The sequence below is a fragment of the Castor canadensis genome, chromosome 13, assembly GCF_047511655.1.
Source record: "Castor canadensis chromosome 13, mCasCan1.hap1v2, whole genome shotgun sequence".
In the NCBI taxonomy this organism is placed as follows: Eukaryota; Metazoa; Chordata; class Mammalia; order Rodentia; family Castoridae; genus Castor; species Castor canadensis.
The window spans coordinates 107,829,386-107,856,135 of NC_133398.1; the positions used below are offsets into that span (position 1 = coordinate 107,829,386).

Below are 26,750 nucleotides of genomic sequence, written 5' to 3' on the forward strand. Positions count from 1 at the left end.
CTGCCATTTCCCCCTTAAAAAAAATTCCCATCTCATGACAAGCAGCTAATTCATTCTCTAACTGAAGTGGCCATATTGTCTGTCCTGTAGCCTTGGCCACCCTGTAGATGAGTGCAGACTGTGGCAGGGAGGAGGAACAGCTAGACATGTTAGGGAAAGTGACTGTCCTTTTGCTTCTGTACTGGCAAGTTGCTGGTGTTGGCTGTGTTCTTTGATCTTTGGGTTGGGATCATGTGTAGGACAATTGGGAATGGCTTCCAATCTTATCTTTTTCCAGCAGACAGCAGATGATCTGATTGAGAAAAGCCAGGTGCCCTCGTTCATCTGAACTGCTCAGGTCACCATGTCGCCTCCTAATCAGGTTGCTGCAGTGGAGATGCCTGCATATGTATATGCTAACTCTATTGTGGAGAATCTGGCTCCATAAGAAAAGTGACATACTGTGATGGATAATGGTGCACACTCTGAACTGCGTGACCGTCATGGTGGAATGCCAGCTCAGACATTGTATGAATTGGGCATGTTAGTTAAACTCTCTGCATCTGAGGTTGGTCATCTGTCAAATGGGGATAATAACAGTTCCTATCTCAAAAGGTTGTAGTGAGGATAAAGTGACAGTAAATATGATGTGTTTCAATTAGGGCCTGGCATGATGTCTGTTACTACTACCGTTCCAGGTTAACTTTGCCTGCACACTGCTCAGTGGCTTGCATAATTTTCTGCTAGTCTGTGTCACTGTTCATCACATGTGTATTTCCATTTATAATGGTACAGTCCATGAAATGCGAGCAGGAACCATTTCTTCTGTTGCTAACCATCATATCCTCCCATTCCTCTGCGTCTCTCTTATACTAAGTAGAATTCAACAAATATGTGCTGAATATTCACTTCCAGGTGAATATTTTTATTGTGAAAGAATGTTGGTAGAGATAGAATTTTTTTTTTTTTTTTTTGGCAGTACTGGGGTTTGGACTCAAGGCTTTATACTTGCTAAGCAGGCACCTACTGCTTGAGTCACTCTGCCAGACCTTTTTTGCGTTTGATATTTTTGAGATAGGGTCTTACGAACTGTTTTATTGGGCTGGCCTCAAACCTCAGAGATCCTCCTGATCTCTGCCTCCCAAGTAACTAGGATTACAGGTGTGAGCCACATGGCCTGGCAGAGACAAAAAATATTTATAGAAATAATTCTTGACATCTTGGTTTGCTTAAGTTGCTTAAGTAGTGGTTGGTAAATTGTTAATTTGAAAAGTTGTGAAAAGTGGTTATTTTAAAAGTATTTAATGAATGCTTAGTCTGCCCCAATGTGACAGACATGTCATTCATTCAACTATTTTAATATAGTGCTGAGAAAATTGTTGTAGAAAAGTTAATTCATCTGGAAAGATAACCAGTAAAATGGTTTTTCCTTCTTTTATTTCAGTAGTCTTATTAAGTAGGAAGAAGAAAAAAGGCTTCAGGTATAATCATTGGTTTGGGTTTTTAGAACCATTTATGTTCTTTATGTTGTGTTTATATTAAAAAGTTTTCAGACACACTTTTGTGTGTGAAGAGCATTTTTTTAGCCAGATAGATATGGATGATATGAGGCAAAAAGTAGTAAATGTGTGAATTATTAAAATACTGATAGCTCAAAGAAAAATATACTTCTCATATGTAGCTTCAGTAGTAGTGCAGAAATGACTGAATCTTGGGGCAGCTTTTTCGACTGTGGAGTTCAGTTTTCAACAATTAGAATATATTTTTAACTATTAGAAGTGCAAGAGCGCCAGCAATTTTTGCAGTTATATTCTTGGTTCCCTACTTATTTATAAAAACCAAGCTCAACTATTTCATTTTTCTCCCCCCACCCTCCACCGGGGATTTAACTCAGGGCTTCACACTTTACTCCTCCACTTGAGCAACTTCCCCCAGACCCCAAATACATCATTTTTAATAGGTTGTCATTGTGCAAAATGCTTGTACATGGTATGTTTGAGAATGAGGGGATTTGTTACTGCACATAGTAGGAACTCTCAGAATAGTGAGCTGAGCTCAACAGCTTAGTGGTGTCACCAAGGTCCTGGACACATTATATTCTTATTTGTTGCATTTCCTGGTGTGCTGCTGCCCCTCCCCCCCACCACCCTCGCATGCCCTACACACTGCTGGGGATTGAACTCAGGTCACTTTGTAACTTGAGCTGTGCTGCCATTCTTTGTGTTTTTTTTCTATTTTGGGGGGAGGGGGCCGGTTGAGTTGATTTCCAGATAAGATCTCAGACTGGCCTTGAGCCATGATCTCCTACCTCTGCCTTCTGAGTAGCTAGGACCACAGGCATGCTCCACCACACCATACCAGGCTTGTTTTTGAGATAGGATCCCGCTAACTTTTTGTCCAGACTGACGTCTAACTGCAATCCTCCTGCCTCTGCCTCCGGAGCAGTGGGACATGTGCTGGCTTTTGATCTTCAGGATTGGCCCCTGGTGGGCTCAAGATGACTGAGCAATACTAGGTATCATCCTTAACACAACAATGCTCCCAAACTGGAAGCAGTAATGTTTTGTTATGTTGTCCCTTGAATAGTGAAGAAACATCCAGAAGCCCTTCCACATGTTTGCTTTCATTGTCTGATTGCCGTAATTAGGCCATGTGGCTCATTCCTGTCTTCAGTCATGGAATCCTCTTGGCTGAGTTGGCTGGATCTTGGGAACTCTCCAGCCTCCTAAGAAGGTGACCACAGCAGCATCACTACACAGTTGGGAAATCTGAACAGCACTGGGAATGGGTTGGCAAGTATCTCCTGGGCACCACAGCCAGTCATCTTTTACTGCTGTTACGCCTATTATATGCTGAGCTCAGAGTATGTTTAGAGAAACACCATTAGATTGTGCCTTCCAGAAGTGTGTGCAGTATAAGAGGAGCATACGGGCTTAAGGAGACAGAAGCTGCCGGGATGTGACAGTGCTTACAGAAGTCAGGGAATGTGAGCCATGTCAGTTATCATGCTGAATATCTCTTTGTATTCTGTTTATTCATATTCCAACTTCTCTATAAGACTCAATAGTAAAAGTCCAGTCTCTACTACATTACATTTAGCTTTCATACCTTGACAATTTCAGACTTTCCTTGTTTTTGATGACCCTGACAGTTTTGACAGTTTTTCAGGTATTTCATAGAAGGTTCTTCAGTTGGAATTCTTTTTCTCATTAGAATGGGACTGTGGGTTTGGAGGAAGAGTCCTACAGAGGCTTTCATTACATCATCAGTGGTACATTTCATTGTTGGTGCTAACTTTGATCATATGCTGATGTAGTTGGTCAAGCTTCTCTACTATAAAGTTATCCCCCCACCCCCACCCCATTTGCTGTTCTTTGGAAGGAAATAACTGTGTGCAGCCCACACTTGGAACAAGAAGTTATACTCCACTTCCTTAGGCCAGAGGGTCTACATAAATTATTTGTAATGGCCCCATATAAATAGATTTGTCTGTTCTTCTTTATGTTTACTTATTTAGTCATTTTATCAGTAGTCTGGGATGTTTTACATTTTGGGTTTTGCTGAAATTGTTCAAACTTTGGGGCCAGGCATGGTGGCTCAAATATGTAATCCCAGTTACTTGGGAGGTAGAGGTAGAAGGACATAGTCAAAGGTCAGCCCAGGCAAAAACTAGAGACCCTATCTGAAAAAGCAAACAAAATAAAAAGGGCTAGAGGCATGTCTCAAGAGGCCCTGGGTTCAAACTGCCAAAAAAATTTTTTTGGTTCCAATAAGCTGAGTATGGTGGAACATGCCACCTACTCAGTAGGTAGAAATCGGGAGGATCGTGGTTCCAAGCCCGCTTGGGCAAAATATTAGTAAGACTCAAGCTTATCAAATAAGCCAGGTGTGGTGATGTGTATCTGTAATCCATGCTACACGGGAGACATTGGTAGGAGACCGTAGGAGACCAGCTGAGGCCAGCCCTGGGAAAAACAAACGCTTAAGACCTTATCCAGAAAGAATTAAGCAAAAAAAGGGGAGGCTGTCAGTGAGCTCAAGTAGGAGGGCATCTGCCTAGCAAGTAGAAGACCCTGAGTCCAATGCCCACTACTGCCAAAAAGAAATTTTTGGTCAAGCTTTGGCCCTTGAGAGCTTTTTGACATGTAGACTACCCCTTGCCCGCTTTGAGTAGCACTTATATTCTGGCACTACATGATTCTCTGGGCTCCTTATGTATGGTTTTTGTCCCAGTCTCAGAATTAGCCATTTCTCTAAGGAACCCTAGTCCATTTTGTTGGAGAATTATACTTGAAACCAAGACCTCATGCTAGATGTGCTTATTGCTGTTGAGTTTTGGGGGGTATCAATGCTTTTAGGCTCTCTTAGCTGACAGAGTAAGGAAATATTTGTGTGTATAATACACATAATTAGGAATATTTCAAGATGTGACCATCTATGTCAAGCTACAAAAGCCTTCACAAGGGTGTCTCCAGCTCTAATCTGTTATCACATGGGCCATTCAAACTGAGTTTCGTTAGTTCTTTGTATCTTCCACTCTCCAGCAGTGAGAAAACTGCCTGTCACCATTAGCGTCCATTTACTTACTTGTTTGACTCCAGTAAACAGGTGTAGTGGTTTCATAATTGTTACCCCGAGTCCCTCTGGGGAACAAGTTTGTTGACTACAGCATGGTGCTTCAGCCTACAGACTCCATTTATTCTTCAGATTACTTGGTGCTTCCACCACCCCCTTTTATGAGGTTATTTTATGGATTTTAATATAATTGTTTTCTTTCCTTTTTGTCACATTCTGTATTCCATTCTGGATTCCTTAACCTGGGTTTTTTCTTTATTTTTATTGGAAACTTGAAGTTCAAAATTTCAGTGAGTTATTCCAAGTTAACTGCAATTTGGAACAAAGCCAGGGAAAGGCAGCAGTGTTTCAAACCTAATCCACTTGAGATGGAGTTCTTTTCTCTGAGGCCACGTGGATTAGTCGAATTTTTTTGTTTGTTTGTTTGGCAGTGCTGGGTTTGAACTCAGGGTCTGACGCTTGCCAGGTGGGTGCTCTACCACTTGAGCAGCCCTTTTTTTATGATGGATATTTTTGAGATAGCATCTCGTGAACTATTTGCCTGGACTGGCTCTGAACCACCAGTGTCTTTCTCCCCATCCTAAGTCCTCAAAGAAAGAAGGAAAAGCAGAGTCCTTTAATTTAGCCTAGAGGAAATGCCATGGGCATCCAAAGGCCCCAGTTCCCCACTCACTACTCCGCCATTTCTTTGCCTAAGAAAGATGGAGCAGGATCCCCTGACAAGCAAGTGAGATATCCCTGGAGTTCTGGAAATCCTCATAATTGCTAAGGGATAAATCCATGGATTAGATTTATCTACTTTAATCTTCAAAACCATCCATGAACTTGACACTGTCATCACCCACACTTTCCAAATTGCTTGTATCACACGAGAAAGCCAGGGTCCCAAAATCTTGTACTTTTCATCTCTGAATTTTGCAGGCCACAGACTCATTTGTTTAATTTCCTCACCTATAAGTTCTGGTAATTTTTATCTCCAGTTTGTAGATAAGGAGTTCAGGCACACGGAGTACATTATTTTGTCCAAGTTACAAGTTAGGCTTTGGTCCAATCAGACTCAGGCTTATATTAACCAGCCTGTCATATGAATCTGTGGAGCCATCTCCCTCTAGGACACAACCCCTCCAGTGGCATCCCTCCGTGGGGAGCTCAGTGACAAACTCATTTACACCAGACATAGAGACTCACCCCCTTGCGCTATCTGTAAAACACACCACAGCCTGTAGGCTGGAAAATGGAGATACCTGTCCCCTGACTGCTCACCCCAACTTCCTTCATGTCACAGATGGCCCTCTGACTGCCTGCTCCCTCCATCACCTCCTCAGAACTCACCTCTGTCCATGCAGGACTTGAGGACACCAAGTCCACCCCACAGCAGTCTTCTTACTCGGAGATAAAAAAACAGGAACTGTGGGAACTATTGCTTCTAAATGTATTTTAGGAATTAGCATGTGAAGGGTCTGAGAAGTCCTGTTGATTTCGAGAAACATAGTGTCATTTTGGTATGCAGATCTGTTTCACAGCCTAAAAAAAAATCTCTTGGACTCCACCTGTTTTAACCCTGCTCCAAAACTCCTAGCAACTACTAATATGCTTACCATCTCTGTAGTTTTGCCTTTTCCAGAATGTCATATTAATATTATCACACACTAGTCTAGACTTGGTTCTTTTACTTAGCAGTGTGCATGTAAGAGCCATTCAGCAATCACATTACTCTTAATTTGCATTTTAAATGGCAATGACATGTTGAACATATCTGCCATCAGTATTATCATCTTTGGGTGAGGAACCTATTTGGATCCTATCCTCTCCCCTTTTTGAGCAGTTTTGGGGAGGGGTTATGATCTAATTTAATAAGAACGCTGAGATAGGACAGTCTTAGGATTGGTCCTTGATTTAGCATTAAGTGCCCAGGGTCTTTTCATTTCCAGTGTTTTTTTTGTCTCAAGATGGCTGCCACGGGTTAGTCTTCACACACTTAACAACATCCAGAAGCAGAAAAAGAATCTCTTCTCTTTTTTTTTCCCCCACTATGTTTTTTTTTTTTAATTGGGGTGTATTCACATGCCATAAAAAGTATGTAATTTTATTGTTTTGAGTATATTCACAATATAATAATCTAATTCCAGATCATTTCTGTCTCCCTAAAGTGAACCCTAGTACCCACATCTTTTCCACACTACACCCCCAGGACCTTTGCAGATTTCTGTCTTTTCTTTTCCCTTCCTTCCTTCCTTTTTGCCTTTCCCTTCTTTCCTTTCCTCTTTTCTTTCTTTTTTGGCAGTACTGAGGCATGAACTCAGGACCTTGGCAAGCAAAGTGTCTCCAGTTATTGCCCGGACTCAGACCTTGATCCTCCTACTCCCACCTTCCGAATAGCTGGGACTGTAAGCATGAGCCACCACACCTATCTTCCTTTGCCCTATTATCTTCTGGAAGTTTCTAGTTTTTCATTTTATTTCTAGGTCTGTGATCTGTTTTGAGTTGCTTATATTTATTGTGGTAAATGTACATAACATAAAAGTCACATTTTAACCATTTTAAGTGTGTAGTGCAGTGGTACTAAATAAATTCACACCATTGTACACTGTAGCTATTAAACAGTAATCACCCAGCTTGTCATTATTGCACTTGTCATGTCTCGGAAGTTGATTACTCTAGGTACCTCGTGTACCTAGTGCCTTTTTTGTGAGTGCTGTGTTTCACTTAGCTTGGTTTCTTCAGGGTTCATCATGTGATAACATGTCAGAATTTCCTTTTAAGGATGAGTAACGCTCCATCGATGTATATGTCACGTTTCCTCTGTCCGTTCACCCGTCAGTGGACGCTCAGGTTGCTTTCTACATTTGGGTTATTGTGAATAATGCCACTGTAAATGTGGGTGTCTAACACTCTGTTCAAGTTCCTACATTCTTTGGGGAATATATCCAGAAGTGACGTTGCTGTATCATCTGGTAATTATATGTTTAATTTTTTTCAGGAACTGCCACTTTTTCCCACGGCTGCTGTACAATTTTTTATTCTACAACCATTCTAATTTTTCCACATCCTTGCTAGCACTTTTATTTTCTGATTTTTTTTTCTTTTTTTGAGATCTTTTTCTTTTTTTGGTGGGACTAGAGTTTGAACTTAGGGTTTCATAAGCAGATGCTCTACTGCTTGAGCCACACCTCCAGTCCATTTTACTCTGATTATTTTGGAGATGGGGTCTTGCTAATTATTTGCCTGTGCTAGGCTCCAATTGTGGTCCTCCCAATCTCATCCTCCCAAGTAGCTAGGATTACAGGTGTGAGCTACCAGTGCCTGGTTTTGAAATTGGATCTTGCTGTGTAGCCTAGCCTGGCCTGGAAATTGTGATCCTCTTGCCCTAGTGTTCTGAGTGTGGAATTACAGGTATGTGCTACCATACCCAGCTTTTGTTTTTGTTTTTGTTTTTTGATCATAAATGCTGTGGTCTGAATATGGCTTCCAAAATTTATGTGTTGGAAACTTAATCTCCAAGGCAATGGTGTTGGAAACTGGGGGCCTTTGGGAAGGTGTTAAAGTCAGGAGGGCTCTGCCATTGTGAACAAATAAATGCCTGTATAAAATGGGTTTGTGGGAGTGGGTTCACTCTCTTGCCCTTCTGCCATGTGAAGATGCCCCCCTCCTTTTGGGCTGTACTGGGTTTTGAACTCAGGGCCTTGAGCTTGCTAAGCAGGTACTCTACCACTTGAGTCATGTCCTCAGCCCCTGCCATGTGAAGATGTAGTAAGAAGGCCTTTACCAAATGCCAACAGCTTGCTGTTGGACTTCCAGCCTCCAGAATTGAAGAATATTTGTATTCTTTATAAATTACCCAGTCTCAGGTATTCTGTCATAGCACAACTATGAGCTGTCATAATCAGTGTGAAGTGGTATGACATTATGTTTTCATCTATATTTCCCTAATGATTACTTAGGTTAAGCATCTTTTCATGTACTTTATTGGCCATTTGTGTTTCTCTTAGCTGGCACATGGCATGAGCATGTAGTCCCAGCTATTTGGGAGGCTGAGGCAGGAGTATCACTTGAGCCCAGGAGTTTAAGGCCAGCCTGAGGAAGGTAGTGAGACTCCACCCCATCCTTGTCTCCATATCAAAACAATTATAAAATCTATATTTCTCCTTGGGCATATCTCTTTAAGTCCTTTACTCCTTTTTTGATTTGGTTGTGAGGTTTGTTTTGTTTGTTTGTTTTTCTTTCAGTATTTGAATTGTAGGAGGTTTTTGGTATTCTGGATATTTTGTACCTCTGTTTTGAATGGGATTTCTTTTTCTGATAGTTTGTTGTTCATGTATGGAAGCACTACAGATATTTGTGTGTTGACATTGTATCTTGCCACTTTATTGAGTCTGTTCATTCTAACAGTTGTTTTGGTGGCGTATTTTATGTTTTCTATATATATGATCATGCCTGCAAACGGGCAGTTTAAGTTACTTTCCAGTTTGGATGCCTTTTCTTTCTTTCTCTTACCTGAGGTTTTTCTTCTCTAGCAATAATATTTCCTCAGTTACAGATTTTCAGTGCTTACTGTTACTAATCATGAGTAGTATAGGAACAGTCTTCTACATGAAGTGCTAGGGACTGTGGCTTTTATTCACCTGGCAGCTCCAGGAAGCTGGAGAAACCTTCATCAGGTTAAAACAGATGCAGCTTGTACCCTGGAGCACCCAGCTGCTGTACACAAGTATAAAGCTGCAGCTGCTCTGGGTCTTTCTGTTTGGGGTTTATGTTCAAAACCAGGGGGCTCTTAATCAAAGTGGATGTCTCATCATCATTTATCACAGCAACTTCCTTTCCTTTGATGTCAGCTGCTTTTAAGAAAGATAAAGGAGGAGAATGCTCTTTTTGAGGTCTATAACATGACTTAGATATATGGCTCGTGTGTGTTTAAAATTGTGGCGAAATGCACATAACACAAAATTTACCCTTTTAACCATTTTTAAATATGTGATTCAGAGGTGTTAAGCTCTTTCACATTGTCGCGCAACCAATCTCCAGGACTTTTTCACCTTGCAGAACTGAAGCTATCCATTAAGCAACTTCTTTTTTCCCCTTCAAGCAGCAGCAGCCTTTCCCTCAGCCCCTGGCCACCACCCTTCTTTCTGTTCCCATGAGTTTGACTACTTCAGATAGCTCATGTAAGTGGAACCACATAGTACTTGTCTTTTTGTAACTGGCTTATATTGCTTAGGATAATGTTCCCAAGGCTCATTCATGTAGTAGCACGCTCTACATGCTTATATATGAAGTCAGGTGACACCTTCCTCCCACCCTCCCCTAGCACCACTGACACTGGGAACTGTTTGTGTTTTTTAAGTCTGTCCTTCAAAATGTATCTCAAAATAATTGTTGCCTTTTCTCACCATAAATGTCCGTCATACATCTACTCATTAAAATAAAATAAAGATAATAGAAAAATGAAGTTTTTATGAAAAAGAATATATTCTTTCATCTCAATTTTTTTTGACAGGCTTGGAATTTGAACTCGGGCTTTGTGCTTGCAAAGCAGGCACTCTTCTCTACGGCTTGAACTTGCAGTTCATTTTGTTCTCATTATTTTGGAGAAGGGGTGTTGTGAGCCATTTGCCTGGGCTGGCCTAGAACCTCGATCCTCCTGGTCTCAGCCTCCCAAATAACTAGGATTACACCTGGCTTCCAAATGTTTTATTGATTTGCAATGTGGTGAGAGATGAGATGTGAGAGCTGCAAAAGGGACCTCATAAAAAGTCTTGAAAGAGTTTCATCTTTGTAACAAAGGCAAAGGGGAAGGTTTGTATCAGTTAATAATTGCTACCCTAAAACTTAGTGGCTTAAATCAGTACTATTGATAACAGTTTTGGGGGGTGGCAGTTTGGATGGAATTCGGATGGAGCTTCTGCAGTTCGGAAGTTAGTCATCTTCAGGCTTGATATCCTGTGTCTGGCAGTTGGTGGTGGCTCTTTAAACTGGTTGGTCAGTAGGCCTTAATAGGAAGAACCTCGTTTGCCCTCAGCCTCCTGGCTAGAAGAGATTTCTCCACATGGTGGTCTTTAAGTACAAGAGGTCTAGGTTCACAAGCCTGTGTTGTCACTTCCCCTGTCACTTCTGTTGGTTAGAACAAGTTGTTGAGCCATCCCAGATCTAGGGAAGCAGAAAAATAGACCTCCTCCTTTTCTTCCTTTTTTTTTTTTTTTTTTTTTTTTGTGGTGCTGGGGATCAAGCCAGGACTTCACTCATGCTAAGCACACATTCTACCACTGTACTGTATCCCAGGACCAAGACTTCACCTTGTGATGGAATTGGCAGCAAAGTTTTATTGTGAAAATGTGCAACAGAGATGGGAGGAACTCATACATAGCTTAATTTTTGCAGTCTTCCTCAGCTATGTTGGGTGAGATTTGTATTTTCAGAAAGATCAGAGTGTATTGTCAACAGAGATTGAGGGGAAAAGGAGTTAAGACAGGGTGGAGGCCATTGCGGTGATCAGTAGAAAAGGTGGCAGTGACATTGTCACACAGTCTTCATCCTCTGCTTCTTGGAATTGGGATGTCTGAAGACATTCTGTACTGATTTATGAAAAGACAAAAATGGACTGAAGAGACAATTGACCTAGAGAGGCTGCCATGGATCAGGCTCAATAAAAATAGTTGACCAGGTGTGGTGGCTCATGCCTGTAATCCTAGCTACTCAGGAGGCAGAAATTAGGAGGGTCACAGTTCTGAGCCAGCCTGAGGCAAATAGTTTGCAAGACCCCATCTCAAAAAACCCTGTCACAAAAAATTGGGCTGGTGGAGTGGCTCAAGGTGAAAGCCCTGAGTTGAAGCCCCAGAACTTAAGGTGTAGACCCTGAGTTCAACCCTGCCCCCCAGAAAGGTTAATTTTTTATAGTCTTTCTAATAGTTCAGCTAATTCAAAGAAAAAACGTTTGGGATGTACTGGCCACCAGGAGCGCAGGAAGAAATTGAATGAAGGCAGATTTATGTTTGTTATGGCAGTTCAATTAAAGTAATTTATCCAGAGGTGAGAGTAAAGAATGTATGTATTTCAGAGGAGATGTTTGTTAGGGGGGTACATTGACTTATGCCTGTAGTACCAGCTGCATGGGAGGTAGAGATCAGGAGGATTGCATTTTGAGCTGGCCCAGGCAAAAAGTTAGCACGATCCCCCATCTCAATGAATGACCCAGGCATGGTGGAATCAATTGGTTTGCAATATGGTTTGGATACCTGTAGGATTTTTCACTCAAATAGGAAATTGTTAGTTTTTTTTTTTTCTTTCTTAGTACTTAATTGAATACTATTTAGCAGTTAAAAATTTGCCCATTGCTCTAGAACTTAAGTATTCATATGTATATGCAGTTTTTGTAACTTAGTGTTCTATATTTTGTATAGCTTATATTGAAAATAAATTGCTTTGAAATTTCTTTACACAAAGGTGATGCTGAGTAGTTATCTCAGTAATCCTTTGTTGACACTTTGAGGTTAGCTATAAATGAATCAAATTGATACATACTCTGATTTCCAGTTCACAATTTATACCCAGTTTTTTAAGTTGATATTTTATGTGTCTTTGCAATGCCAGTACCATTTTCCCAGCATTACAGTAGCGATTATTTTATTGACATTTATTAAAGTACTGCTAAGTATAAATTTCAGTTTCCTGAGATCAAATGTTCTTGCTTCTTTTCCTGTAGATGAAGGGCCAAAAACAGGGAATGTTAGTTTCTAAACAGTGGTGTATTATATGAGTGCCAGTTTTGAAGGAATGCCAGAGAAATGATAAATTATATAAAGCCTAAGTTAAACCCATATTTGCAAGAATTTTTTATAAGTAGTATCTTTGTCATTGGTCTTCCCAACTTAAAAAGCAATCTATGATGGAGGGTTTTTTGTTTTGTTTTGTTTTGTTTTGTTTTATGATAGAGGTTTTTACATATGGACAGAAGAACGTAACTCCCCCTTCCATGTGCTGCTCATTCATCTTCATTAACTACCACTTTGCACCCTTCTCTCTTCATCTGCTGCTGCTCCTACTTCTGCTTCATTTTATTATCCGTTCTTACTATTTGATATAACTTATACGTCACAATGAGTATAACTCTACTGTCATCTAATGCCCCCTCCCATTTTCACATTCTGTGATCATGTCAAAGTTACCATTTTTCCACTTAGTTTTAGTCAAAACTTAAAGATTACTTGTTGCTTTGGTTAATAGTTCTTAAATTTCTTTTAATCTACATACTATGTAGTTTTCACCACCCCCCCTCCTTACCCATACCATTTCTTTGTTGAAGAAATGGGGCAATTCACTCCAAACTTTTTTCTGTATTCTGAGTTTCACTGTTTAAAATGGGAGATTGGTAAAAAGACATTGCCCTGAAAGAAGTTCTTTTTCCATTCATCTAATATTTTGGTCCAAAATTTATTTTATATTTTTCTGTAGCATTTTAAGACAGTGAGTTTCTTATATCTCTACTATTTTTCAACTAGCTTTCTTTCTTTTTAGCTACAAGGCTTTGGCCGGCCAAGAGTTTATCACGCTGCTGTCGTCATCTTCCTTGAATTCTTTGCGTGGGGCCTGTTGACAACTCCAATGTTGACTGTAAGTATTACAACTGAGGGCAAGAGAGCTTGTGCATACATCTCCATGTTTATATGTCTGTGTATGTGTTTGGGAGTAGCTCTGGATAGTAATTTAAGACTGTGTTCAAAAGGAAAGGAAACCTAAAACTTGAAAGTGTTTGATGTGCCCAGTGTAGAGGAGATAATAAAGTAATCATAAACTGACAGAGGTCATTATGGGAAGGTGACCAGGCAGTAGTGAAGAGGTCTGGTAGAGAGGAACCAATTCAGGTTGCAATACACATGTGCATGGAAGCAATGCTAGGAATCTCTCCGTATAGCTATCTTTATCTCAAGCTAGCAAAAATGCTATGTCTTTCTTATCATCTCTTATGTTTTCTCTTCAACAAAATTGGGGATGAGGACAAACTAGGTTCTGCCTGGAAGAGAAGGGGGTTGGGGGAAGAGAAAAGGGGCAGAAGCAGGGGGGAGAGATGGCCCAACAATGTATACATATATAAATAAATGTATAAACAATTTTTTTTAAAAAGACTTCAATTTGACTGTTTTCATGATTTAATATGAACCACCTGCAAGAAAACACCCAATTAAATTTTCCCAGGTAGCACTGCACTGCCATGGAACCAGAGTCTTAGGTGAACTGTATATATTTAGGAAAGTCTTTTAGATATCCTATAGGAAATACAAAGTATTATTGAAATTTGTCTTCTTTCTGTGGATATTAGTGACCTTTGACTTAGGACATAGTAAGTAGGAGATTGATAAGTACTTTGTAACAGCTGAGAATAATAAATGTAAGGATATCCACATTTTTGGTTTTATAGCTTATCTACCACCATTTCTTCAGACCCAATAATGAGTTTCTTAGTAAGAACTTAAATGTTTAATATGTGGTGTGGTTAAAGGGAAAACAAGTACTGACGAAAAGATTGGAGGGCAGATTTTAGGTGCCTACTAATTATTTAACACTTAATTTTAATAAAGATAATTTAAATTACCCTGTCAGTTGTTTTTAAAAATCATTGGAGGTTAACTCTTCCCAGAGAATTCCTTTTGGTACAGGTAATCTTTGTTCCCCAGTTAGGTTTAGAGAACTCAGAGGGTGGATATTAGCCAGTTAACCTTACATAAGACTTTGCTATTGAACTTTTAGAGTTTTTAAGTCCTTTGACACATTTAAAATGCATTCTTATTAATTAAAATTATAACTGGGATGGAGTATTGAACTTAAAAAATTGCCTGCGTCTCTGACCCTCTTTTATTCTTTCTTGTTGTCCTATCTTGTTCTTTGTAGTGCTTTACTGTAGTGATTAGTTATTTGTTAGTGAGGAGAAATGACCCTCGTTTTAAGTTCATGAGCTCTGACCTTTTGTCACTTAGAGCCTTGTGTAGCCTGGAACCTAGCTGGTGCTTAATAACTATTTTCTTTTAACAAATAATGTGTATTGCAGGCACACACATGTATCTTCAAGTAAATGTTTCTCTGAGTCACATTTTAGTATGAATATAGACACACCAAGAAATTGGGTTAAAATAAACCTAACATAAATTACTGTCTTAACATTTTCAAGTGTAGTTCATTCACAATGTTGGCAGTTGCTACCACTGTCTCCAGAACTCTTTTTATTTTTTTAAGGAAGTTGGCGGGTACTGGGTTTCAAACTTAGGACCTTATGCCTGCTAGACAGACCCCCAGCCCTTTCCACTTTAGTTATTTTTCAAATAAGTTCTCATATTTGTGCAAGTTGCCCTGGACCAATCCTCTATTTTTGCTTCCTGTGTAGCTGAGATGACAGGCGAGTACCACCACACCCAGTTTTTATTGGTTGAAATGGGCTCTTGCTAAGTTTTTGCCTGGTCTGCCCTCAAACTGTGATTCTCCTGATGTACACCTACTGAGTAGCTAGGATTATAGGTGTGAACCACTGCACTCTTTGTCTTATAAAAATAAAACCTTATACCCATTGATCAATAATTCCCTACTTTCCTCCCTTGGCATCCATCACTCTCCTGTCTGTTTCTGTGAATTCCAGGACTGATTACCATAATGTTGTCTTTTGTGACTGCCTTTTTTTTTAACTTAGCGTAATGCTCTTAAGATTCATCTATGTTGTGGCATGTGTCAGGATTTCCTTTCTTTTTAAAGATGAATAGTTCTCCACTGCATGTGTGCTACATTTTGTTTATCCTCTCATCAGCTGATAGACTCTTAGTTTGTTTCCACCTTTCCACTATTATGAATAATAGTGAATATGGGTCTATAAAAACCTGAACCATGAACATGGGTCTATAAAAACCTGTTCAGGTTCCTGCTTTGAATTCTTTCTGCTATATACCCAGAAGTGGAATTGCTGGATCATACAGGAATTATTTTTAATCTTTTGAGGAAGTACCAAGCTTGTTTGTGGAGAGGCTACATCATTTTATATTCTTACCAACCCTGTACAAGGGTTCCAGATTTCTCCACTTGCTTGCCTGCACTTGTTGTTTTCTAGATGTTTTGTTTTGGTTTTATTTATTTTGAACTCAGGGCCTCAGGCTTGCTAGGCAGGCACTATACTACTTAAGCCACAACACCAGCCCCTATTTTTTACTTTTTGGTACAGGGTCTTACTATGTAGACCAGGCTTGCCTGGAACTTGGCCTCAGCCTCCCAAGCACTGAGATTACAATTATGTACCACCACACTGCCCTTTGTTTTGTTTTTGATAGTAGCCATTCTAGTGTGTATGAGACAGACCAGGATACCGATTTTAATTAATTGAGTTTTTGTTGTTTTTTGGATGGTACTGGGTTTGAACACAGGGCCTCATGGTTTATTAGGCAGGTGTTCTACCACTAGAGGCACAGTTCCAGTCCCTGTTTTTTATTTTTAACATTTTTGATACTAGTTTTCTGATTATCCCTTCTGCCCAGCTTCTTTGCTTACAAAGTTAAGAGTTTGTGATGGACTGTGTTCTAGTGGTTCAGTGGATTTCTCAGTAAAGAAATAATCCCATGACCATCCTTTACTTAGTAGGAATTCAAATTGAGATGAAGAAAGAATACCTTAGTGTGTTTATTTTGGGCTTTTGTTTCTTGCATATGGGGAATCAAACCCAGGGCCTTACACATGCTAGTCAAGTGCTCTACCACTGAGCCACATTCTAGCCCAAGAAAATACCTTAGTATATTTGATGCAGCCCTATCAAATTCTAAAACCTTCTTCCAGACACGTAACAGCCTTTGAGCCATACTAATCCTTGGCCAGATGGTAAGAGCTCTTATTTCAGTTCATTAACTAATTTTAATACTCCCCCGGAGGTTGATGTATCTTCCATCTAACTGCCCAAAGCAGGTAACTTTTGGGAGTTTCTGTGTCCCTGGCAAACCCTGCAATGCATCTTATAGCCAGCTGAAATACTGCTCTACAGCCTCTTTGTGGTTTCTGAGCACAGAATATATAAACGCTTTGTTGAATAGTTTGCTCTTTACATGAAAAGGAAGTAATGTTCTAACTATAGTCACTTGGAGACTGTCTTGCTTTCTGGAATCATAAGGTATTTTCAGACTCACCTGTTTTGGAAGTTTTCTAATTGTTTTGAATACAGGCCTGTTTATTACATGATAATTATTAAAATCAGATAAATACCATTCATCAAAGTATCTGTAATATGTCAGCACTGTTTGTTAAATTTTTGCTTTCTCTTGCATATCTGACTATTCTGCTATAAGGAGCATTTACCACACAGCTGCAATAAAGCTTTGCTTGGCATTTACTTCTGTTCTGTTGTTGTGTGTGGTAGTCTGTCACATACCTTTAAAGGTCAGTGCTCATTTCCTAGTCAACCGTGACATTATAAGAAGAACTGACATGGAATGTAAGGTAACCATTGGTGAGCATCCTTGTTTTAAAATTTCATATACAAAACATTCTGGTGAGCATTTGGTTTTGTTATAGATTTTTCAGCACTTTTAATATATCACTTCTCTGTTTCCTGGCATCCATTATATATGATAGTAAGAATTGTCATTCCCCTTGGGTTGGGGTTCTGCAGACTGTGGTCCATGGGCCGCATCTAGCTTTTGTGCTAGATGTCTGCTCAGAATGGTTTTTAGCACCACAATATATTATTAATAATTTATACATTCAGTATCTAGTTGGATTTACTGTAATATTTCTCCATTCTGAAGCTCTTCCTCCTTCTGAATTTCTGTATATTCTTCTGTAATCAATTCTTGAAGACTTTTTTTGATGAATTCTGCTGTGTAGTGTTGTTTGTAATGCCCATGGCATCTTAAATCTATGGGAGAACTTTCATGCTTATTTTAAGGCCTGCTTCAGTCTCCTACCGTAATTAACTTACTGGTGTGAGGTAGATTATATTTTCCTTTTTGCATGTGTGTCTTTTTTGTGCTTTTTAATGGATTTCCTCAAAGTTTTTCCTAAATTTTGTATATCTGTTTATATTTACAAGCGAATGTAGATTAGGGGTTGAGAAAACAATGTCTTCTGTAGTTAGGTGGAATAAACGTGCGAAGTGGGGTAGAGTAGGCTGGTGTTACAGCTAGAATGTCTGCTTCTTCTATGGCAGCGACAGAGTGATTCAAGCCCAGTGTTTTGAGGTCTTCTGGGTTCCCATGAAGAGCTAGAAGATTGTACAGATTTTGGTGAGACTTTTGAAATTTACACAGTGACATTCACACTTTGAAATATGAACCAGAAGTGCATCAGCCATCAGTTTACAGACAGGTCATAACCAATTTGCAACTTGTGATTTAGTCACTTCTGGTAGCTAGAGTGGAAAGCCCTATTCCTTAAAATTTAGTGCAGGGACTGATGATAGCAGCTCTTGGTCAGTGAAAGTGTGCAGCCTAGGGTTTCCTGTATAGTATATCTTAACCGTTTAATTCTGCAAGTATTCCATTTAGAAGTCTCACTTCAGAAAACTAGACTTGTGAATGTTATCTTGTGTCCAAATACAAAGGTCAGCAGCTTTGAGAGCAAGATAGCAGAGATTTAATTGTGTGATCTTTTAATAATGCATTCATTTAAGGCTGTTTTTCCTGATTCTTTGATATGAGAGAGTTCTTCCTGGAATCTGAAATTTATTTATTCAGAGGTCTCTTTCACTGTTAGACGTTACTTTTCTTCTACTCTTACAGGTTTTGTTGTCAGGTTTTCCTCATCTACTCTGGACCATTCAGAATTGCCTCACAATAGTGAGGCTTTCCAGGGATGCTATACATTTAGAATTCGTTTTTCTTCTGTTACATGTGGAAGTAAAGAAACACAGATCTGTCTGTGATGTGTAGTATATGTTTACACATGTTTTATTGTACTAGTAAACAGTTCCATTCTCAAAACTTTTTAAAGTGATTAACAAACGCCATTGTATTTTACATTTACTGTAGTCCTCAAAAATAATTAGAAATATCTTCTTTGAGATTTTCTTAAAGGGAGATGTTAAAAATGAAAGCCTTGATCTTTTTGGGAGGGTGGTACTGGGGTTTGAACTCAGGATCTTGCTCTTGCTAGGCAGGTGCTTTACCACTTCAGCCACACCCCCCACCAGACCTTTTTTGCTTTAGTTATTTTTCAGGTAGAGTTTTGCATTTTTGCTCTGTGTCAGCCTCAGATTGTAATCCTCCAACCTACAGCTTCCTGTGTAGCTAGCTGCCCAGCTTATCGATCTTGAAGAGGTCTTGCTAACTTTTGGTAGGGCTGATCTCGAACTGGTATCTCCTTGTCTCCATTTCCTGAGTAATTGGGATTACAGATGTGAGCTATGGCACCCTGTGAAAGCCTTGATCTTACCTCAGATATTTGACAATTCTTTCATAATTAATTAGGCTTCCTCAAGACAAAGATGCCCATTCTCCCCACTCCTATTCAACATAGTCCTGGAATTCCTAGCCAGAGCAATAAGGCAAGAAGAAGAAATAAAAGGGATACAAATAGGTAAAGAAACTGTCAAAGTATCCCTATTTGCAGATGACATGATCCTATACCTCAAAGTCCCAAAAAACTCCACCCAAAACCTCCTAAATACCATAAACAGCTTCAGCAATGTAGCAGGATACAAAATCAACTTACAAAAATCAGTAGCCTTTCTGTACACCAGCAGTGAACAAATTGAGAAAGAATATAGGAAAACAATTATATTTACAATGGCCTCAAAAAAACCTAATACCTAGGAATAAACTTAACAAAGGATATAAATGACCTCTACAAGAAGAACTACAAACCACTGAAGAATACAGAAGGTGGAAAGATCTCCCATGCTCGTGGATTGGCAGAATCAACATAGTAAAAATGGCTATCCTACCAAAAGCAGTCTACATGTTCAACACAATTCCCATCAAAATCCCAACGACATTCATCACAGAGATTGAAAAATCTACCCTAAAGTTCATTTGGAAACACAAAGGACCACCAAGGCAATACTGAGCAAAAAGAGCAATGCTGAAGATATCACAATACCCGACTTCAAACTATACTACAGAGCCATAGCAGTAAAAACAGCATGTTACTGGCACAAAAACAGATATGAAGACCAGTGGAACAGAATAGAGGACCCAGATAGGAATCCACACAGCTACACCCACCTTACTTTTGACAAAGGCACCAAAAAACATACGATGTAGAATAGACAGCCTCTGCGACAAATGTGGCTGGGAAAAGTGGTTATCTGCCTGTGGAAAACTGAAACTAGATCTATGCTTATCACTCTGTACTAGTACCAACTCAAAGTGGATTAAAGACCTTAATGTCAGACCTGAAACCTTGTAGTTAGTACAGGAAAGATCAGGGAATACTCTGGAAGCAAACATATAGACAAGGACTTCCTCAGTAGAACTCCAGCAGCCCAGCAACTAAGAGAAAGGAGACAAATTGGACTACATGAGATTAAAAAGCTTCTGCACAACAAAAGAAATGGTCTCTAAAATGAAGCGATCACCCACAGAGTAGGAAAAAATATTTGCTAGCTATATACCAGATAAAGGACTAATAACCAGAGTATACAGGGAGCTCAAAAAACTATACTCCCCCCAAATTTATGAACCAATAAAGAAGTGGGCAACTGAACTAAACAGAACTTTTTCAAAGGAAGAAGTTCATATGGCCAAAAAACACATGAAAAAATGCTCACCATCACTTGGCCATAAAGGAAATGCAAATCAAAACCACACTAAGATTCCACGTCACTCCTATTAAAATAACTATCATCAAAAAACACCACCAATAACAAATGTTGGCGAGGATGCAGGAAAAACGAACCCTCATACATTGCTGGTGGGAATGTAAGCTAGTACAACTACTTTGGAAAACAATATGGAGGCTTCTTAACAAAAACTAAACACAGATTTGCCATATGATCCAGCAATACCACTCCTAGGGATATACCCGAAGGAATGCAACTCAGGTCATTGCAAAGGCATCTGCACACCCATGTTTATTGCAGCACTATTCACAATAGCCAAGCTATGGAAACAGCCAATATGCCCACTACTGATGAATGGATTAAGAAAATGTGGTATTTATACACAATTTTATTTTATTCAGCCACAAAGAAGGATGAAATGTTATCATTGCAAGTAAACGGATGGAACTGGAGAACATCATCTTAAGCAAAGTTAGCCATGCTCAGAAGACCAAAAATCACATGTTCTCCCTCCTATACAAATCCAGAACAAATGCAGTAATATTATTGACATGGGTCACACATGAAGGGGAGAATGCGCACGGGAGGAATAGGGAAAGGGAAAGAAACCTAAAACTTGAATGTAGTTGATATACTCAATGTAGAGGAGCGAATATAATAATCTTAAACTGGCAGTGGCCACAGTGGGAAGGGGACTAGGAAATAGTGAAGAGGTCAGGCAGAGATGAACCAGTGTGGGTTGCAATACACAAGTGCATGGAAGCAACACTAGGAATCTCTGTATAGCAGAGAGATTATCTCAAACTAGCAAAAATGCTGTGTCTTTATTATCTCTTCAACAAAATTGGAAGAGAATAGGGTGCAACAGATTCTGCCTGGAAGCGGGATAGGGGGAGACAGTGTATACACATGTGAGTAACTGTAAAGCGGTAAAATAAAATTAAAAATTAGGCTCCCTTTATTCTGATATTAATTATCTTTTGTAGTTAAATTATTTGTAGACTTTATTTTGGATTTTAAATTTATAAACTGCATAGAATTGCTATTTTATTTACAATTGCACTACATATAAAGTTTTAGCCCTTTTAAAAATTATTGACTTGTTTTACATATTTCTCTAATTGGATCAACATTTCTCTTATTGAGGGGGGAAATGGAGAACAGAAAAGGTTTGTTTTTGTCTTTAGTTTTAGGATTGTTTAGTTTTGTCTTTTTAGACAGGGTCTCACTATATAGCCCCAGTGTCACCTTGAACTCATTATGTAGTTCGGGCTATCCTCAGTCTCAGGATCCTTCTTGCCTCAGCCTCCCAAGTGCTGGGATTGTAGGTGTGCACCACCACACCTGCTATGAAAAGTTTTCAAAACGCAGATTGAAAGCTTTTAGAGGAGTTGCTTGCATGGTGGATTACTTGCCCAGAAACAGTCCCACAGTCCCAGAAATACCAATAGATCTATTGAGTCTGTTGCCCAACTCAGTAAATGCATGTCATTCACACGTGGATATTAAGTGCGTAAAGGGATTGCATGCTTGGGTCACCATTTTTCATTTGTAGAATTGTTATAAGGGAGGTTCTATAACAATTTTTTTTTTTTGAGTCAGTCTCACCACCAGGCCAGCCTCAAACTCTAGATCCTTTTGTGTCAGCCTCCCTAGTCTTGGGATTATAGGCATGAACCACCACACCCTGCTAGGATTCTCTTCTTGTGTTTTATATTCTCAAGAGTTTTGACAGATGTATAATAACATGTATCCACATTGGAGTATCATCCAGAATACTTGCACTGCTAATGTCCTCTATATCCTGCTTCCCAACCCCGGGCAGTTAATGATCTTTTTATCATCCTCTGTAGTGTTGCCTTTTCCAGACTGTCATGTTACAGTAGGTAGCTTTTTCACATTGGCTTCTTTTGCTCAGGAATAGTCATTTATGATTCCTCCATGCCTTTATTGCTTGGTAACTCACTTAGCAATAATCTATGTGTGCCACCTATGCTACTGAAGAACATTTTTTGCTTCTATGATTTGGCAGTTATAGAAGCTACTGTAAACATCTGCATGCAGGTTTTTGTGCAGACACAAGTTTTCAGCTCCTTTGGGAGCACCCTTGGTAAGAATCCACCAAATTGTCTTTCAGAGTGTCTGGACCATTTTATATTCCCAGGAGCAGTGAATGAAAGCTTGCCCCACGTCCACATTAGCATTTGTATTGTCAGTATCCACATTAGCATTTGTATTGTCAGTATTCTGGATCTTGGCCATGCTAATAGCTGTGTTGTGGTATCTGTTTTGATTTGCATTTGCTGATTAAACGATATCTTCTTTTCATGTGCTTGTTTACCATCTTACCAGCTAAGCAGGTTGTTAGTTTTCTTATTTTACGCCTTAGTACTACTTTGTAAAATTTAGCTAGCAATTTTGTTTGTTTGTTTCTGTTTTTTAATTTTATTTATTTTTTAATGGAGCTGGGGTTTGAACTCAGAGCTTCTTGCTTGCAAAGTAGGGCACTCTACCACTTGAGCCACACTCCAGTCTGCAATTGTTTATCAGATTTTTTTTTTGCAAATATTTTGCTTTATTTTTGTTTTTAGTATTTGTTTCTTAGTATCTCTTTTCCTTTTATATATGCTCATCTTTGGTAAGGTGCTGGTAATTATATTTGAAAAGAATATATGTGTTTTCAATTTGAAGCCAGATCATGGCCTTTTCTGAAGTGATTTTAGGCTTTTCTTCTAAGCATTTGGTGGTGGTGCCAGTCTAGAGCCATTGTAATACAAATGTAAGGTTTGAAGTTCTTTCTGGACATTGTAGGTGTAATGAAGCTGGGTACATACCCTCTGTGGGTATCCACATAAAGTTGGAGTTTAAGGGAGTAATCAATAAATAACACATTTTTGCCACAAATGCTTCCTTCCAGAAGCAACTTAGAACTTTTGGGGTTCTTGCCTTATTAGATTTTTGCCTCACTGTCTTACTACCTTTTCATGCCTTTAAGTTTCCATTAATAGTTTATAATTTTTCATTATGTAGCCTGCCATTAATAGAGGCAGAAATCTTTTCTTTTAATGTACATTTTGAATATATCCTGATGTTTATTTGCTTTTTTGCAGGTTCTACACGAAACATTTCCTCAACACACATTCCTTATGAATGGTCTCATTCAGGGTGTAAAGGTAAGAACAATTTTTGTGTGGATCATAATAGACCAAATTCAGGAATCCTTAGTAGTTTAACTCTGGAGGCTTAAGTGGGTCTTAGGGAAACAATTACTGTTTGTTCTGGAGACTTAAATGTAAATTTTTAGTTGGGTTACCAAAATCAGAATAAAATAAAACACAAATATGTAAGGTATAGGTAGAATAGTTTGCTGTTAAAAGCATTGTGAATACCCTGTAGGCCTCACTTTATTTTTATTAATATGTACACAGCAATTTATAGTGTTTGATTATTATATGAACCTTTACTTAACTGCTCTGCCTAGCAACAGAATAAAGTAGGCAATTGTTCACTTTTAGGTAAACTTTGAGACTGAGGAAGAAGGAAAATCAGAATTCAGTTGGATATTTAGACTTTTGGTCAGATTAATGCTGAAGCCATGGTTTTGCTAAGTTCTTAACCACTTGCTTTAGTTAGGCTAATTCATTATTTCAGTTTTAATATTACATATATCAGAAAAGTTTGCAAATAAGTTAAAAAATAATGGTATATTCTAGTCTTGCTTTATCATAAAGAATATGGGTATCAGGTCTAATTTGTCCATCTCAGCTTAGATACTATTATTCTGTCATTAAATAAACTTTGTACTGAGTAACATACTTAAAATTATGCCCTAATAATTTGCTGGATTCGGCCATAGGAATTTGTTGGATTCCCAGCTTTGAGCAGCATTAGCTATAATGAATATCATTTAGTCCTTGCCTATTTTCAGAAAGGATTGAGGATACTGATAATCATAACATATGTAAAACAAGACAGTTTAAATGTTAAAACAAGTTCTTAATACTTACTAAAAGGAAGAAGAATATCACCAAAAATCTGTTGAGGGGTTGTTTAGTACTAGTTTGTGAGCACCATAGATAAAAAGAAAAAGTAAGTAAGAGAGAGAGAGTACCATGAAACCACAGTGTGTAAACATATCCTGACAGTATGTTCTGGGGAAAGTTGTTTAGCAGATGGTTTGTCTTGTGGAGAAGGTGATAAAATATTTTAAGTGTCTGGCTCTAGTTATGGAAACAGCCAAGATGCCCCACCACTGACGAATGGATTAAGAAAATGTGGTATCTATACACAATGGAATTCTATGCAGCCATGAAGAAGAATGAAATGTTACCATTCACTGGTAAATGGATGGAATTGGAAGTCATCATTCTGAGTGAGGTTAGCCTGGCCCAAAAGACCAAAAATCGTATGTTCTCCCTCATATTCGGACATTAGATCAAGGGCAAACACAACAAGGGGATTGGACTATGAGCACATGATAAAAGCGAGAGCACACAAGAGAGATATGAGGATGGGTAAGACACCTAAAAAACTAGCTAGCATTTGTTGCCCTTAACGCAGAGAAACTAAAGCAGATACCTGAAAAGCAACTGAGGCCAATAGGAAAAGGGGACCAGGAACTAGAGAAAAGGTTAGATCAAAAAGAATTATCCTAGAAGGTAACACACACGCACAGGAAATCAATGTGAGTCAACTCCCTGTATAGCTATCCTTATCTCAACCAGCAAAAACCCTTGTTCTTCCTATTATTGCTTATACTCTCTCTACAACAAAATTAGAGATAAGGGCAAAATAGTTTCTGCTGGGTATTGAAGGGGTGGGGGAAGAGGGAGGGGGCGGAGTGGGTGGTAAGGGAGGGGGTGGGGGCAGGGGGGAGAAATGACCCAAGCATTGTATGCACATATGAATAATAAAAAAATTAAAAAAAAGAGAATAAGGAGGAGGGTGAGGGGGAGAGATGATAGGGGCAATGTAAATAATGTACAATATAAACTTAATCGGAATTGTCACTATGAATACTCTCATTGTATAATGAATATATCCTAATAAAAATTTTATTAAAAAAAAATAATAAGTGTCTGGCTCTGCAAGCAAAATTAACTGCATCCATCCACCAGAGATGAGCAACATTCTTTGCTTCATCTTGGAATGTCCATATCATTCTAGAAAACAAGAAAGAAAAAGGTTTTCAGTGTATTCAAGGACTTGAGTAAAGGCTTAATGAACTTCAGTAATGCTGAGCTTCAAGAATTCAACTGCAATAAGGATTTAAAAGTTTTTAAATTGGTTATTTTTTTCAGTGATAGAGGTATACAGCTCCATTAAAATTTCTTTACATGCATATGAGCACAGTGGAATGCACTTTAGCATTCATTTTTTTCCCAAGTAATTTAATCTCCCTAAGCCTCAGTTTCATTATTCGGGAAAGGGGAAAGACCAAAGCACTTTGTACTAAGGTGGTTATGAGTATTAAATGAGATCATATATGCAGCCACCAGCACGGTGCAGTCATTAGAGCACGTCTAGTATTCTAAATCAGTGCTGCAAAGGAAAATGTGTAAACAGAAACAAGAAACTTACTAGAATGGAATATGTATTACTGAACATTTTTTCCTAGATTTTAGAAAGGGAATTCATAAAGGAAAAGTGGAGTTGGTTACATCAATAGTCTAAACTTCAGTAAGCCAGAACAACCATCATCAAATTTGAAAGACAAATGAAAAAAATGTTATTTGTAGCATTAACAGATGGGAGAATACTGTTCTCGATGTGGAAGTGCTCTTAGAATACAACCCTAAGAAAATGACTGATAACCCCAGAATGACAAAGAATGTAAGCTGGCAGTTTACAAGATGTCAGTCTAAAAGTAACAAAAGACACTAAGTTCAATCAGAATATAGTTTACATATTAAGTTGGTTTAAAAAAAAAAAGCTTAAACTGACAAGAATTAATTTATTCAGTTGAGTAAAAAAGGTACTAATACAAGCATAAATTGGTACAGCCTTTCTGGAATGCTGTATTGTAAGACCTTTAATAGTATTCAGGCTGGGAATGTAGCCCAACAGTATGGGCTGGTGCTTGCCTTGCATGTACAGGGTCCTGGTTTGCTCCCTGCTACCACCAAAAATTTAAATATTCATATAGGGATGGAGATGAAAAAAGTTTTCAATGAACAATAGTTGCACCTCAAATAAACCTTATTGGCTACAATACTGATACTGCCACTGCATAAAGTTAGGTTGGGGATCTAACTCAGTGAGAGAGACCTAGGCTTGCATGTGCAAGACCCTGGGTTCAATCCCTAGCAACCACCATGGGGGGCCATAATCACATATTGAAGTGATTGCATTTCTAGAAACTTTTTGTAATCAATAGCATTATTCAGAGATTCTAATAAAGAGTTATTTTAGTTTTGTTTTATTAGTAAGCATGGAAACAATATAAATGCCCTTAAATTGTAAGACT

The 26,750-nt window shown here is 38.8% G+C and overlaps 1 protein-coding gene across 1 annotated transcript in view; it reads left to right on the forward strand.

The window, feature by feature from the left end:
• LOC109684638 (rho GTPase-activating protein 20-like) overlaps positions 1-26,750 on the forward strand; it is a 214,420-nt gene that overhangs the window by 14,753 nt on the left and 172,917 nt on the right. Inside the window, exons 2-3 of the mRNA XM_074052201.1 lie at positions 13,063-13,158; positions 23,395-23,457. Coding sequence (XP_073908302.1) covers positions 13,063-13,158; positions 23,395-23,457 — 159 coding nt within the window. The remainder of the gene's footprint in view (positions 1-13,062; positions 13,159-23,394; positions 23,458-26,750) is intronic.